The sequence below is a fragment of the Zootoca vivipara genome, chromosome 6 (assembly GCF_965207765.1).
Source record: "Zootoca vivipara chromosome 6, rZooViv2.hap1.1, whole genome shotgun sequence".
In the NCBI taxonomy this organism is placed as follows: Eukaryota; Metazoa; Chordata; class Lepidosauria; order Squamata; family Lacertidae; genus Zootoca; species Zootoca vivipara.
In genome coordinates this window covers 76,994,500-77,009,787 of record NC_142589.1, presented here as the reverse complement: position 1 = coordinate 77,009,787, position 15,288 = coordinate 76,994,500, and the positions used below count along the sequence as shown (strand labels likewise).

At 50.4% G+C, this 15,288-nt stretch overlaps 1 protein-coding gene across 1 annotated transcript in view; it reads left to right on the top strand.

The window, feature by feature from the left end:
• The window catches only part of NPAS1 (neuronal PAS domain protein 1), a 71,093-nt gene extending 57,480 nt beyond the window's left edge, over positions 1 to 13,613 (top strand). The window contains exons 6-11 of the mRNA XM_035120195.3: positions 291 to 403; positions 1,984 to 2,180; positions 2,657 to 2,763; positions 4,853 to 5,000; positions 8,002 to 8,099; positions 10,663 to 13,613. Of these exons, the coding sequence (XP_034976086.3) occupies positions 291 to 403; positions 1,984 to 2,180; positions 2,657 to 2,763; positions 4,853 to 5,000; positions 8,002 to 8,099; positions 10,663 to 11,873 (1,874 nt within the window). The 3' untranslated portion in view covers positions 11,874 to 13,613. The remainder of the gene's footprint in view (positions 1 to 290; positions 404 to 1,983; positions 2,181 to 2,656; positions 2,764 to 4,852; positions 5,001 to 8,001; positions 8,100 to 10,662) is intronic.
• Positions 13,614 to 15,288: the final 1,675 nt, after the last annotated feature.

Here is a 15,288-nt window from a genome sequence, read left to right as displayed (position 1 = left end):
CTGATGTCCAGCTATGGCCTTTCACTTCCTTCATGGCTGGCGTAATTTTGAAGCAGAATGAAGCCACACCTCTCAGGAGTGGGAGCAGATCCCTTGCTGAGGGGATGACATGGTTGTTTCTGAACACCAGTTACTGGAAGCCACAGAGGGCTCTTGTGTTCGAATCCTGCTTGCTGGTTGGCCATTGTGAGGACAGGATGCTGGACTACGTGGGCCATGGGCCTGATCCAACAGGCTCTGCTTATGTTCTTGGGGTAGCTCCTAATATAGAAGGTGTCTCTGTCTCTTAGATCCAGCCAGCTCCCATTCTGCTGAGGGCGACGCTTTGGACCGCTCCTTTTTCATCCGTCTGAAATCCACCCTGACCAAGAGAGGGCTTCACGTGAAAACTTCTGGCTACAAGGTAAAATGACGCCCACTCTGGCTGTGGGTCTTCTTCCTCTTGAAGGTGTGGGGAGGCACTGTCGACAGCCTGTCTTGTGGTGGTGGCGGGGAGTGGAAGTGCAGAATTCCCAACGTGCATCTGAAAACAGCAGCAAAGAATCAAGTCACTAGTCCTTAAGGCGTGACCTGGGGCTTTCATGTTTGCCTCCTGCCCGCACAGCTAACAGGCGCAGAGTAAGGCATGCAGAATAACTTTTTTCCCATTTGGGGAAAAAAAGTAGTTGCGCAGAATACATAAGCCTCCACTTAGAGCCAAAGTGGTTGATGTGGCTGGACCAGGGCATGAAGGCAGCAGCCCTTCCATCCATCCCCAAGCACCTGGGATTCAGAGGTAGACTGCTTCTGAATTTGGAGGTTTCATGTTGTCATCACAGTTAGTCAATAGACTTGTCCACGGTGGGTGGGCTTAATCTGCTTTCAAAGCCACCTGAGTTGCTGGCCAGCACAGTGCCTTGTGGCACTGAGTTCCACAAGCAAAACTTTCACACTTTTGTGAATAAGTGTTCTTTCGCATTCACTGAATCTAATGCTGAGATTCACTGAACAATTCCATACTTTAATATTACAGAAGGTGGGAAAAACAAGCCTTTCTCCATGCCCATTGTATGGTTACATCCAACAAAGTTCTGCTCAGAGAGTAGACTCACTAAAATGGGTCTACTCATAACCCAAACTAGTTATGTTCAATGGGTCTGCTCTTGGTAATGTTGGATAGAACCCCTAATTTTCATGACTTGCCATCCAAGTTGCCCCCCAGCTCCTAAACTGAAACACTTGATCCTTTTCTTGCAAAGTTCCCCCAGTAGCTCCATGGAGGAGTCCCTCCTTTTCTGAAACCCATTCTGTCGTCCCAAGTACAGGCCACCACCAAAGGGGGCAACACCAAAGGAAGTCGTCCCTTTGTGGGGTGTGTGGCATTTTTGGGGTGAAATGAAGGCATGGGCCAGCAGCCTTCTGGTAAGATTAATGTTTTTAAGGGAGATGGGGATGCTTTAAATTGTTGTTTAATTAAGCGTACAGTGGTACCTTGGTTTAAGAACAGCTTGCTTTATGAACAACTTGGATTAAGAACGCTGCAAATGTAAATGTTTTGGTTTGTGAACTTTGCCTTGGAATAAGAACATGTTTCACTTCCTGTTGAGTGTGTTCCATTTGAAAATTTAGTCCCCCGCTGCTATGGGAAAGCACGCCTTGGCTTAAGAACGCTTTGGTTTAAGAACGGACTTCCGGAACGGATTAAGTTCATAAACCAAGGCACCACTGTATTTTAATTAGTTTTTATTCATTAGTATTAATTGATTTAAGTATTTTTATTAAGTGTTTTTATATTGTAATTTTATGTTGATTTCCCAAATTTTATTCCAATTATCCCAATTATTTCCAGATTAATACTTTGTTTAAATGACTTCCTATGCGCCATTCTTGATGATGGTGATGATAATAAGAAGAAGAAGAAGAAGAAGATAATGATGATAAGGTTCTCCTGTCCATGCCCCCTCCCTCAAACCCGCTTCTCATGCTCTCCCTCACCCCCTGCAGGTGATCCATGTAACGGGCCGCCTCCGCCCCCGGCTGCCGTCCTTCTCCCACACCCACTCCATGCTGGGCCGCGTGATGGGGCTGGTGGCGCTGGCCCACACCCTGCCCCCTTCCACGCTCAGCGAGGTGCGCATCGAGTGCCACATGTTTGTCTTCCGGGTCAACATGGACTTGCAGATCGTGTACTGCGAGAGCAGGTGGGTTGCCAGAGCCCTCTGGGCTGCTTTTTGCCATTCTCGGGCAACGCGGGCATCTGTCGGCAGAGACGGCTGAAAAAGTAGCAGCGTCCAAGTAAGTTGGAAATTGAAGTTACGCACACAGCACTTCAAAGGGTGGTGCCTTTCTGTTGTCTTTATTCCCCCCCCCCCCCCGGTTTCTGCTACTGCCTCTGGATTTGCTGCTCCTCTCTCCCAGCCCCCCACCTATATTGTATCTGAGCCCAAAGTCCATGTAATTGATCCTATATTCTTCCCCTGCCCATGTTGCTTCTGTTGTTTCTCTCTACCTGGTTTGAATTGTAAGCTCCTTGGGGCAGGGCTCTGTCACACCTCTTTCTTGAAAGGTGCTGTACACACAGATGGCCCTGTAGGAATAAATGGGTCTGCTGCTCAGCCCTTCCGTAATTTGCCTTCCTTTTTCCTCTTTCTTCCCCTGACACACACACCCCTCCCAGGATCAGCGATTATATGGACTTGACCCCCTCGGAGCTCGTGGGCAAAAGCTGCTACCGATTCATTCACGGCGAGGATGTGGAGGGAATCCGGCAAAGTCACCTGGACTGTATGTTGGCTTCGTAATGGTGTTGATGATGATAGGCTTTTTATTTTAGAACACCCCGTGCACGTTCCTGGGTTGTGCCAGAGCTCCATCTAGTCCAGGGCATTCCCTCCGAGAGCTAAGATTCCTGGCACTCTTAGCAAACTACAGATCCCAGGATTCGGGGCAGGGGACTCCATGTACTTTAAATACAGGCAGCCTTTGGGAAGTCTACAAGCAGAAGCCACACTCTTTCCCCTTGGATTCCCCAGGCACTGGTATTCAGAGGCTTTGGCTACTTTGGGAAACAGAGTCCTGGGCTAGACTGGCCTTTGGTCTGGTCCGCCAGGGCTCCGCTTAGAATCATAGAGTTGGAAGGGACTGGAAGGGTCGTGCAGCCCTCTGTAATGCAGGGATCTTTTGCCAAATGTGGGGCTCGAACCCCCAAGCCTCAGATTAAGAGTCTCATGCTCTACTGCAGTGTTTCTCAACCTTTTTTGGGCCACGGCACACTTGTTCTATGAAAAAAAATCCTGCGGCACACCAACTCTGTGCCGCCCTATATTTAGTTTAGTTTGGAGGGGAGACGTAAAGCATGCCACTGAAGAAGGGTGGTGCGTCCATTTGCAGAGGCGTTAGTTTGCAGTTCTTGGGGTGTTTTTTTAAAAAAGAAAAGCCTACAAGACAGAGAGGCTGTCTTCCGTGGCACCTTAAAGGCTGGAGCCCACTTTGTCTATCTCTTGGCGGTCCTCAGAGAGAGGTAGATTACACACACGGGTGCAAAAAGTGCATGGTGTAAAAGTTGGAGTTTAATGGCAAAAGACTGTTGAGGGGTTCCTTTGCGGGTCTGTTCTGCATTATGTCCTTGGCGGAGCCACTCGCCGCCTTCTCCCCGTGCGCGCAGCCCCGGCGGCGGAGTTTCCGCAGTGGAAGGGAACAAACGACGGACCGACCTCCGATCGGTCCCTGTCTGCGTGGGCTGGGGCTTCTTGGTGAGGCTCCCTTTTGAGGCTCCCACATGCGGCTCCGGAGCCGCGGGTTGCCGACCCCTGGGCTAGCTAGAAGAGCACCTCACCTTCTGCAGGACTCCTTGCCAAAGAGGCCGCTCACTCCCGCGCCGACCAAGCCCTGGGCGCCGCCAGCAAGAGGAGTGAGAGCGAGACAAACAGCAGCAGGCCGTGGTGGTGGCTGTTGAGAGCTGCGCTCGCCCCGCCCCCGTCGTGACCCGGCCGGCTTCCTTTCCGGCAGGTGACAGGGCAGCAAATCGCCCTTCTCGTCGCCAGCGTCTCGCGGCACACCAGCCAGCGTCCCGTGGCACACTACTGTGCCGCGGAACAGCGGTTGAGAAACGCTGCTCTACTGGCTGAGCTATTTATGTCGTTCTAGAACATGGCTGGGCAGTCTATGGCCCTCCTGATGTTTTGCTGGACTACAGCTTCCATCGTCCCTTGCTGTTGGCCGTGCTGGCTGGGATTGATGGGTGTTGGAGTCTAGCATCACCTGGAGGGGCAATGGGTCGGTCCCCGTCCCCCCGTTACAGACCCAAGGGGTCACTGTTTTGGCCAAAGCAATCCCCTGCACTTCTATAAGCCACCCCTGGCTTCTCCTACTCTGTTTTTAGTCAAGATTCTTGCCTTGTAGGGGGTTGGACTAGATGACCCTCAGGGTCCCTTCCAACTCCACAGTTCTACGATTCTTCTCCTACCCTGGCACCTCTTCACCTCTGCTGCCTATGAAAAGCAGATTGTCCAAGGACCAGTTTTATGCAGCCAGCAGAATCAAGTGATAAAGCTCTTCCTGGACTGTACTACCTTCCAACAAAGGGGGGGGCTTTTGAATTTTTGATTGGCCCCCCTCCATTTAAAGAAAAAAACAACCCTCGCATCTAACAAATGTGTTGTGAAAGAGTGAAGAATTTCAGCCAAGCTCAAGGCTTGCTCTCTACCCAGCTTGCAACCTTCCCTGGTGACCTGAAGTGGTACAGTCCAGGCAAGTCTTCGCCACTGAAGTGCAGAGTGTTCCTCAGCGCTTTGTGGGTAGACACAGTTAATGTTTTACTTCTTAAAACTATTGTTAACAGCTGTTGCCTCCCCTTCCTCCTCTCTTCCTTTAGTGTTAAACAAGGGGCAGGTGGTGACCCAGTATTACCGCTGGCTGCAGAAGAACGGGGGCTTCGTGTGGGTCCAGTCGTGCGCCACCATCTCGGTCAATGTCAAGAACCCCACCGAGAAGAACATGGTCTGGGTGAACTACATCCTCAGGTGAGGCATCCCGTCTCGATTCGTGCAAAGTTCAGAGCACACGGGGGCGTGTTTTTTAATAGCTTGCCACCGCCGCAGAATTCCCAGCACCAGAGGTTGCCTTCAGTGTATCCCTGTCAAGGCACCTATCACAGCCAGAAAGGGGCTCTAGGGAGGCAGTGTGGTGTAGTGGTTAGAGACTAGGGCCTGGGAGACACGGGTTCAACTCCCCATTTGGCCATGGAGCTGGGGGACCATGAGGGCCAGCTGTTGCCTCTCAACCTAGTCTACCTTGCATGGATGTTGTGGGGAATAAATGAGGAGGTGGAGAATAAAAATGCAACAGCAACAACCATAAACCTACTACAGGTTTGCTCCCCCTGCCCCTGAGAGAGCTGGGATGGGTGCTGAGAGGGGCAGATGCTGTTACCTAGCTTCCCCCTCCTGGTGGGGATCGAATCCAACTGAGGGCACAAGTATTTTATGTTTTATGGTGGTTTTATATTTTGCTCTAGATTCAGGTAGTAGCCGTGTTGGTCTGACGCAGTAGATAATAAAAAAAAATTGTCCAGTAGCACCTTAAGTTGGTCTCTAAGGTGTTACTGGACAATTTTTTTATTTTTATTTTATATTTTGCTGGAAGCTGCTCGGAGTGGCTGGGGCGACCCAGTCAGATGGGCGGCATGTAAATAATAAAGAATATTTATTATTATTTATTTAACTTGCTCAAGCCCCCACCATTTCCCTCCCAAAAAACAACAGCCCCAAAGCTGGCAGTGAGCATGTGTGCAAACGGTTATTCTGCAAGAACACAGGCTATTCCTCCCGCCGGTGTAGCAAAAGTTAGGTAATCAGAGGGACCCTTATCATCTCAGGAAGCTGCCTTATGCAGAGTAATGGCATTGGTCCATCAAGCTCAGTACAGAAACTGAGCGCACCAGGGAGTTTTTCAAATGAGCATTGAATGTTCAGGCTGCCTGGCTGCCTTTTTAAACCTAGATTTTTCAAAGGTTCAGTCGCCACTCCCAAGACCACCCCCATCTCTGTTGCCCCAGGTGCAACATCTAAAATCTACTTGAGAACTACCAAATATTCTCTGCTGAAGTCTTTTTTCCCTCCCTTTTCCCAGCCCGCCACGCTGCCCACCCTTCCAAACAGATAAAAGGGATCTGTGAATGGCTACTGCAGATGGTTATTAATGACTACTTTCCCTCCCGATAAAGCAAAGGGAAGCATTATTATGCTAATCCTGCAAGCAATTGCCGATACTAATGTATGATTTGTCAGGGTGATTAGTATTTTAGTTAATTAGTGCTGTAATTAGAGGCTAATTAACTTTCTTGCAGCCTCCCTGCAAACTTGCTTGCTTCCCTCTCTGCTGCCACCGCCCCGCCAAAACCAACACCACTTTGCAAAGCGGGACAGGGCGGGATTGTTCCTTGGCCTGTTGAGGCCGACAGGACAGGGGAGAAAAAATGTCGGGCCGGGAGGCTCTGTGCTCGAGGAACAGCAAAGTGGTGTGTTGAGCTGGAACACGCCCCATTTGTAAGTTGCGGGGAGGACAGTTTGGCAGCTTTGGGGAGGGAAAGCAGCTGAACTTAGCTGGTAGTGCTGACCCCCAGATTTTGTCTCCTCAATTATATGGCCATGCGGCATCTATCGGAAAGACCCCTGGGAGTAGGGAATGGTGCCTGAGAGTAGCACGAGCTTAACAGCACAGAGGATGGCGACGGAAAAAAGTGAGCACTGGAGTCAGACATAAACTCTCTCTCACTCCCTGGAGCCCAAGCTCCCATGCCCCAGATACGTTTGGACTGCGATATTCACTGTGCACGTCCCTCTTTATTTCACATGCCCCTGACATTCCAAATAGGTCCTGGGGCTCCAGGGAAGAACGATGCCTGGGTTCCGAATCGCCTCCTTCCATTGCCTCGGCTGCCCTGCGACAATAACTTGCTTTTCGGGGTGGGGGGGGGACTTTTAACTTGAACTGGTTCCAGCTTTGCTTGCTTGACAATAAAACCCCCAACCCTGCTGTTTTTGGTATGTGTGCATGTAGGGGTTTTTTTTTTATAAACACACACACACACCAAACCCACAAGGGAGAGTTTGTGATTTCAATCTGTCCTTGTTTGTTCTTGGACAATGGAGCGCCAATGGTCCCTCCGCTGTGGCGGCGGCTGTTCCGCTGATTCTAGCCTGCAGGTGGCTGGATGTGTCAGCTCTTATTCAAGTTGGCTTTCTCCAGTCCCCTTCTGGTTTGCACGGGGGTGGGAGGAGGGAGTCGCATCGCTTATTTTAATCCCTGGCCTCTCAGCGTTGCCACATGGCTGCTAAACAGGGAGACTGGCTTTCTCTCTCTCTCTTGGCTTCCTTGCTGCCACCAAGCGGCCGCGCTTACGAGGTCCAACTACGATCCTTCATGATGCCGAAGTCCCCAGCGACATTTCAAAGGCCTCGTCTCGAGGGGAGGGATGGTGCAGAGCAGTGCCCCAGAAGTGGAAATGGTAGGGAATGTGTATGTGAGAATTAAGTGGAACTTCCTTTGCATCCTGGCACAAATTCGGCTGCCTTCTGCATCCCAGCCACCACTGAAGTTCTTTACTGCTTTCTGGTGATCCTCCAAGCTCAGGCTTCCTCAACCTCAGCCCTCCAGATGTTTTGAGACTACAATTCCCATCCTCCCTGACCACTGGTCCTGCCAGCTAGGGATCATGGGAGTTGTAGGCCAAAAACATCTGGAGGGCCGAGGTTGAGGAAGCCTGTCCAAGCTGTTGCGGGCGAAATGGGAAAATGGACCCTCCTTCGAGGGATCTCCTGGGCCTGGCCTTTGGCTTAAACCTGGCGGAACGTCTGAAATCCCAGCATCACCTCTGAACCTCGCGAAGTGCCTTCCAGGGGAATGAGCCTCCCTTGCAAGACAAAGATGTATCTTGAAGCTTTGGAACGATCCTCATATGTGCATTCTTTCATCTTCTCCTTTCCTCCCCCGCCCCCTTGTTTCACTTTTAACCCTTTCCAGCAAGCCAGAGTGTAAGAACACCGTGCTGGACATCTTCCAGCTGCCTGGGATCCCCGTGAGGCAGATGGAGGCCGTTGAGGTGGGGCCAGAATTCAAAGGTGAATAAAATGAAACCTTGGACAGGGAGGGGGGTTAGCTTGCCAAGCAGACAAGCTCCGTGCATTGCTAGCAGAAGAGAGTTTGGCAAACAGGTGTGAGCTGTCTCTTTCAGTAGAGCTCTGAGGTTCTTGCCTGCTAATAAAACATAGCAAACCTACTATTTTCCCTTTAAAAATCGAAGGGCCCCTTTTGCTATTTACCAGAGTGCTATTTACTAGAGTCCTAGTGTAAGCGCTGCCTTCTCAGCCCCTTTGTGAACTGCTGCAGGCAGGTTGCTGGCAGGCCGGAGGTGTTTTGTTTCTCTGGCCCCAATTTAAGGTTCTGTTTTAAGCTTTCAGGGGCTTGGGACCCCGGGGGAACTGAAGGATTCCCTCCTTCTGCGTGTTTCTGCCCTGCATGCTCCAGTCATCTTCTCACACCAGAGATCCCTCAGCCCCATGAAGCACAGCGGGCAGTACCAGGGGAAGGACTTTTTGCCTTATGGTCCTGACCTTGTGGCACAAGCCCTGCCAGTTGGGGTGCCTCATGCCCTGTTTGTTAGCCATGGTGCTAAGCCAGGGGTCAGCAACCTTTTTCAGCCGTGGGCCGGTCCACTGTCCCTCAGACCATGTGGTGGGCTGGATTATATTTTGGGGGGAGGGGAATGAATGAATTCCTATGCCCCACAAATAACCCAGAGATGCATTTTAAATAAAAGCACACATTCTACTCATGTAAAAACATGCTGATTCCCAGGCCATCCGTGGGCTGGATTGAGAAGGCAATTGGGCTGCATCCAGCCCACGGGCCTTAGGTTGCCTACACCTGTGCTAAACCATCAGAAGTGTGCACGCTGCTCAGTCACTCTCCCTCTGTGCTCCTCGCCTGGCCTAAGGAACAGCAACAAATCGCTAGTCTTGGTTTATTAGAGCCTTTCCCAACCTGGCTCCTTTTAGAGGTTTTGGACTGCAACACCCATCATCCCTAATGCTGGCTGGGGCTGATGGAAGTTTGCTAGTTCGTTTATTAAATTTGCACGCCGCCTTTCATCCGAAGGTCCCAAGGCGGTTCACAACTTAAAAAAACAAAATGAAGACATTAAATTCATAATAAGCAAGTTGCAACCCCAACCAGGATTCATGTTGGGGACAGCTGCCCTACTGCAGTAACTGAACTAGTCCTCATCGTTTGTTTCTCCCAAACAAACCATGCCCTGAAGTCACAATTTGTTGTTGAAGCTGCAGTTCAAGACAGGAGCGAGGAACCTCAGGCTGGTCCTTGGGGTTTCGCTGCAGGTCACAATCTTACTGCCCTGCTATGTGCCCTTCTCAGTGCAAAGGCCGGAATGTGGACTGGGTTCGTATTAAGCAGGGGTCAGCAAACTTTCTCAGCCATGGGCCAGTCCAACGTCCCTCAGACCATGTGGGGGGCAGGACTATATTTTGAAAAGAAAAACAATGAACGAATTCCTATGCCCCACAAATAACCCAGAGATGCATTTTAAATAAAAGGACACATTCTGCTCATGTAAAAACACGCTGATTCCCGGGCCGTCCGTGGGCCGGATTGAGAAGGCGATTGGGCCACATCTGGCCCACGGGCCTTAGGTTGCCTACCCATGGTATTAAGTGGGTAGCAACCCCTTCCTTTCTTGCAGCTGGGATATAGGCTGCTGGGCAAAAGGTTTTGCTCTGCATGGATTCTGCTTCTCATCACTTTTGCCTCTGGCCCTGCCCACTGCTGGTATGTGGCCTCTGGAAAGTGGCCCTTGAGAGTATTATTACTATTATTATTATTATTATTATTAGGCACTTCATCTGTAGGTCTCAAGGCAGTTCACAGCTTTAAAAACAAAACACATAATAAAAACAAGAACAAAATAAACCTATAACCCCCCTCCCCCCACAAACATCTTTAAAAGGGTTTAGGATCTTAGACACCCCAAGGCATGGCTCAGTGCGACCTTCAAGCTGAAAAAGATTCTCCACCCTACTGCTTGGGGGCTCACCAAGTCACCCAGATGTGGGCACTGCACTGTTGTAAGTGGCCAGTGAAAATGTGGCTGTTTAGAAAGACTCTCTGCTGATTCACCTTTAACGTCCCAGTTTCAGGGGATGTTTTGTATTTTGTTATGGGGGCTTGGCCTTAAGATTTTTGGTGGGGATTGCTGCATTTATTATTATTATTATTATTATTATTATTATTAGCCACCTTTAGTTCCTTTGAAAATACATAAAGGGATAAATGAAATTATGGGGAGGATGTGCAACCTTATTGAGTAAGTTTTCCCCCTCTCCAAGGCAGAAATTCTGCCATGCTGGCTTTTGAGTTCCAGCTGTGCCCAAATCCACTTCAAGGCTTTCCAGCGTCGCTTTGCCCTGTGGTGGTGATTATTAGCTGCGCTGTTGGCAGGAAGCTGCTCTGAAGCGAGGTCTAAACTCTCCCCCAGGTCTTCTGTGGATAAAAATTTTGCTCGGCAAAATAAATCTGTCTAACTCCCAGCCGTGGAAAGATGTTTAGCTCCCTGCTGCCTTGCTCAGTTGATTTTTTCCCTCTTGTCTCCCCTCCTGATTTCCCTTTCAGAGAGCAGCCTTGCCAAAGAGAGCAGCCATGGGAGGAAGCTTTACTCCCCCAGCAAACCTGGCTCCCTAGCCGAGGCCTACCCCCGGAGTGCAGCGGAGGCTGGTGCCCAGTGCCGCCTGGCAGAGACCGATTCCAGTGGCCCCGAAACGAGCTACCGAGAGGAGGAGCTGTCGGACGGAGGTGCCGGGAGCGACGAGGAGAGACCGCCCAGCAAGCGCATCAAGCTGGAGTTCCAGCCAGAGAGCCCACGGCGAGAAGCAAAGGAGGCCAGCTCCGAGGAGTCGGACAGTGGCAGCGAATCTGAGCTGGGCCTCCTCCCGCAGCAGAGGGCACCGCTGGCGAGGAAAGCCAACGGCTGCAAGGCCGGGGGACGGAGGAGCGGAGGGCCCAGCCGCCCCTGCACATCGGAATTTGCCTCAGTCATCCAGACTCAGAAGAGCTCCGTTCTGAAAGCCAGCCCAGCACTTAGCATTAAATCTGAGCAGCCCCCAGGAGCCAAGGGAGCCCCCTGGACCTGTCCTGCCGCCCACAATGGCAGCCCTTACACTGTGAACAAAGCACTTAGCTTAGAGAAGCCCTCTCTGCGGCCAGCCTCTTCTCACCTGTACGTCTCCATCCCGGACTCTGTCCTCACCCCGCCCGAGATGGAGAGCGGCGCCCCAAAAGGGCCTTTCGGCACCTCTCCCCGGACCATCCCGGCAGCCTCCTCTTCGGCGGACACTCTCTCGCCCCCGCTCTCGGGCTCCCCATGCGAGGAGAGGGCCACGCCCACGCCCTTCACACCGCTCCTCTACCCTGCTGACATGGAGGTGCTGCAACGGTTCCACGCGGGCAACGTGGTTGTGCCACTGGTGCACCAGCTCAGCAGCCCACATGCCAGCACATCCGGCTCGCAGGGCCTTTACGCCACCAGCACGATCCGATATGCCCCAGCCGACATGACGCTCGGCATGCAGAACAACATGCTGCCGCCTTCCCACCCCATCAACCTCATGGATATCGGCAGCGCCGAGGCCAAGACATCCCGGGAACTTATGTACCACCACCTGCAGAGGTTGAACATGGTCGCGCCCTTCGGGAACTCGGCAGGCTTGGCCCAGATTTCAGGCGGAGCTTTTGCTGCGACGGACTCCTTGTTTTCCACGCTGCCCTTCTCGATGGCTGGCAGTGGGGTCCATGGTGCCTCGGCTTTGGAACGCAAGGAGGACTGAGTCCGTGGCCAAACTCTGTGCTGGGCAGAGCCATCCATAAAAGGTCCTGTGTGCCCCTTTTAGAGGAAAGCTCAGTGCCAACTTCCCTGCCGCCGGGGGAAGAAATCTCTGTTCTCTAACAAATCCCTGTGTGTCTCATCTTTTCATAGCACCCCCTTCTAAACCTCTGGCAAATTAGTAGCGTGACCATCTCCTCAGCAGTCTTGTGTTCCACTCTTGCTCCTTGCCTGGCCACCCAGATGCTGCTGTTTGAAACTGCTGCTCTTGTTGCGGAACGAATTCAGGAGTTAGCCCAGTGCAAATGCATAGTTCAGGAGTTTAACCCAGAGCAAAGACGTTGCAACTTTCCTGGGAAAGATGAAAGAGGTATCCTACATTCGTTCTTGTCTGTCTTCCTGCTGCTACAAGTTGACTTCCTTCCTCCGCCATATTTGCTGGGGACTTTGGGGTGGGTTTTTTTTGTATGTATGGGGGTTATGTTTAGGCCCTACAGGTTTATCTGTTGAGAGGACCACCTGCCTGCTAGCCAAGGCGAGTGTAACTCGAAGAAACCTGCACATGAAGAGCAGTGTGTCTCCCAGTGTGATTACATCAGTGTTATCACTTTTGCTTCTGTTCTGTCCACACTGCACTATCCCTTACAGCACAGGAATTGCTCAAAAGTCCGGCTCTGAATTATAAACAAGAAATCCAGGTGTAGCAAGTATATCTGAGTGAACCAACCCTTTGGATTAATAGCTTATGTGTTTTCTCCTGTGTGCTCAGATCAGAGGGGAAAGAGATTACTGAAGTTGTCTTAACTGCCCTGTTGCCACCAGCTTAACAGTCTTAAGTGAAATGTGGGTGCCAACAGGTGACGGCTAATTTCCCAGTGGTTAAAACTTCTGAAAGTGAAGGAAGATGCAGTGTGGATGAACCAATAATTGAGCATGGACAATTCTAAACAGTTAACAGGGTGCTGATTCTGCTCTTCTAATTCCCAGGTGTTAAGACTTCTTATCCGCCCATTTGTCTACCGGTGGCTGTTGTAGCAAAATGGAAATTCTGTGCACAGGTAGTCTACCAGTGACAGATTTGGGGTGGGGTAGATTGGGAGAACCATCACCACCACGCCATTCCTAAAAGGTTCTGCCTGGCCACTTTTGGGAGGTGGGGGAAATGGTGGACAAGATACACCTCTTTGTGATCCAGTCCTGCAAGGCTGCTTGTTCCTCTCATCACAGTGCAAGCACAGCTGCTGCTTTGATCCTGTACTCAGTAGAAAAAAGCTTCCACCATTGAGACCCCTTGGGACACGAAAAGGACTTTTTCCATCCAGAGCCCAAAATGCAGGCCAGAAAAGGGATGAAAACAGGTAGGTCGTCATCGTATGTGATGACAGCACTTAAAAAGGTAAAAAATGTTACGCCATAACTTTTAGCACTTATTCAGAATAAAGACTACTTGTACAGTTCGGTGGGAAAGGGTGGGTGGGGGGAAACCCACAGCAAGACAGTAGCACTTGGATGATGTATTTTTCTGTGTAACTCATCGCTAAAGATCTGTGTGTGCGTGCATTTTTTTTTAATTAACCTACGGTTCTCGTTGGATAGATGAATGTAGTTTCCACTGTTCACTTGTTCTTGACATTTTGCTGCTTCTTTGGCGATCTGGGGTTTCAGAGAAAATGAAAATAAATGGGACTCTGTTCCTGCCTAAAAAATTTCAGTAGGTGCAACAATTTTTTCTGGCAGGCTTAAGAGCAGTAAGATAATGCGTGTGTGTATCATTTTTAGTTAATTAACAAAAGGACACACACACCCCCCCACACACACACCAAAGAGAAATACAAACATATTTGAAAGTACTTGAAATAACAATGTGATGATTTTTTAGGGCACACACCAGCCTTGAACACACGATTCCTCTGCAGTCTGGTCTCCCCTGAAATGTATGTTAGTTATTTGGATCAAAAATTCCAAAGTGTGTTTTCTCAAATTTGCTAGTTATAGGATAGCTCAGTTGGTAGAGCACCAGACTCTTAATCTCAGTGTCGTAGGTTCAAGCCCCATCTTGGGCAAAAAGGTGCAGGGGGGTTGGACTAGAAGATGACTCTCATGATCCCTTCCAATTCTACAGTTCTGTGATTCTGCAATAAAAGCAGAAGTGGTTGCCAAGTGCAATCAAGGACAGGTGTGAAATTCAAAGCAACCTTGGGAAATTGTGAGCAATTACCTGAAACAAAAGGAAATTTTGCGCTGCTAAAGCACAAAGAAGGGTCTCAATACCGTTGAGAGAAGTGACTGCCTTCCTTGTTGCCAGCTCACACATTCAAATAGGACAAGAGCTACTGTTCACAGGGTGACATAAGTGTATAAGGTGAAACATGCCAGAGTTGGATAGGTAGACTTTTTCCTTCCACATAATACTAGGGAGTTGGGACCATCCAGTGAAGCTGCATGTTGGAAAATTCAAGAAAGGACTTCTTCACACAGCACATAAACTATGAAAGCAGTTCCCCCCAGAGGTAGTGACGGCCACCTACCTGGATGACTTTAAAATATACTTCTTAACAATTCATGGAGGTAAGGGGTGCCAGTGCCTGTTAGCCACAAGGGCTCTGTTGTTGGAGGCAGGGTGCTTCCAAGTATCAGTTGCTGGGACACACAAATGGGGAAAGAGCTGTTGTGCTCAGCCCCTGCTTCATTTTCCACAGGCATCTGGTTGTCCCCAGGGAGAGCAGGCTGTAGACTAGATGGGCCTTTGGCTTGATCCAACATGGTTTTTCTTATGTACCCAGAGGGGGAATGAAGTCAAATCACAGCCCTTCCCATCTACATCAGCTGCATGGAGAAAATAGCTGGCTGTGTATGTCTGGAGGGAAGAGCTCTCATCTTCCCTATTACACTCATACCTCGACAACCGAATGCTTCGACTTCCAAAGGTTTCGACTTCCGAAGTAAACAACCCCGGAAGTCTTTTTGCTGTGCGCGCGATCGACACATGCGCAGAAGCACGAAATCGCGCTTCACGCATGCACACAAGCGGCACTTCAACATCCGAAAACCTTGACTTGCGAAGACGGCCACGGAACAGATCGTCTTTGTAAGTCGAGGTACCACTGTATAAGTGCATGACAAAGCCCTGCTCAAATGAGGCTCAACAATGAGGCCTGCAAACACATGGACAGCTCTACCCAGAGCTGCCTCTTGGTTTGTGGGTGCCCTATTCGCACTTCTAGTAGAAACACTGCTGGGAGCAGTGCTCCAAGCGAGGCTTGGGGGTAGTTCTAGTTTCTCTCAGTGCTCCAGAGTGCTCAACATTTCCAGGACATGCTGGGAAATGTTAACTGGTGGCTTGTAGATGCAGCTGCCCAGCATTGTGGGGAGGGGGAGGGAGGGGCTAGGGCAGGCATTCATGGGGGTGGTGGGCCCTG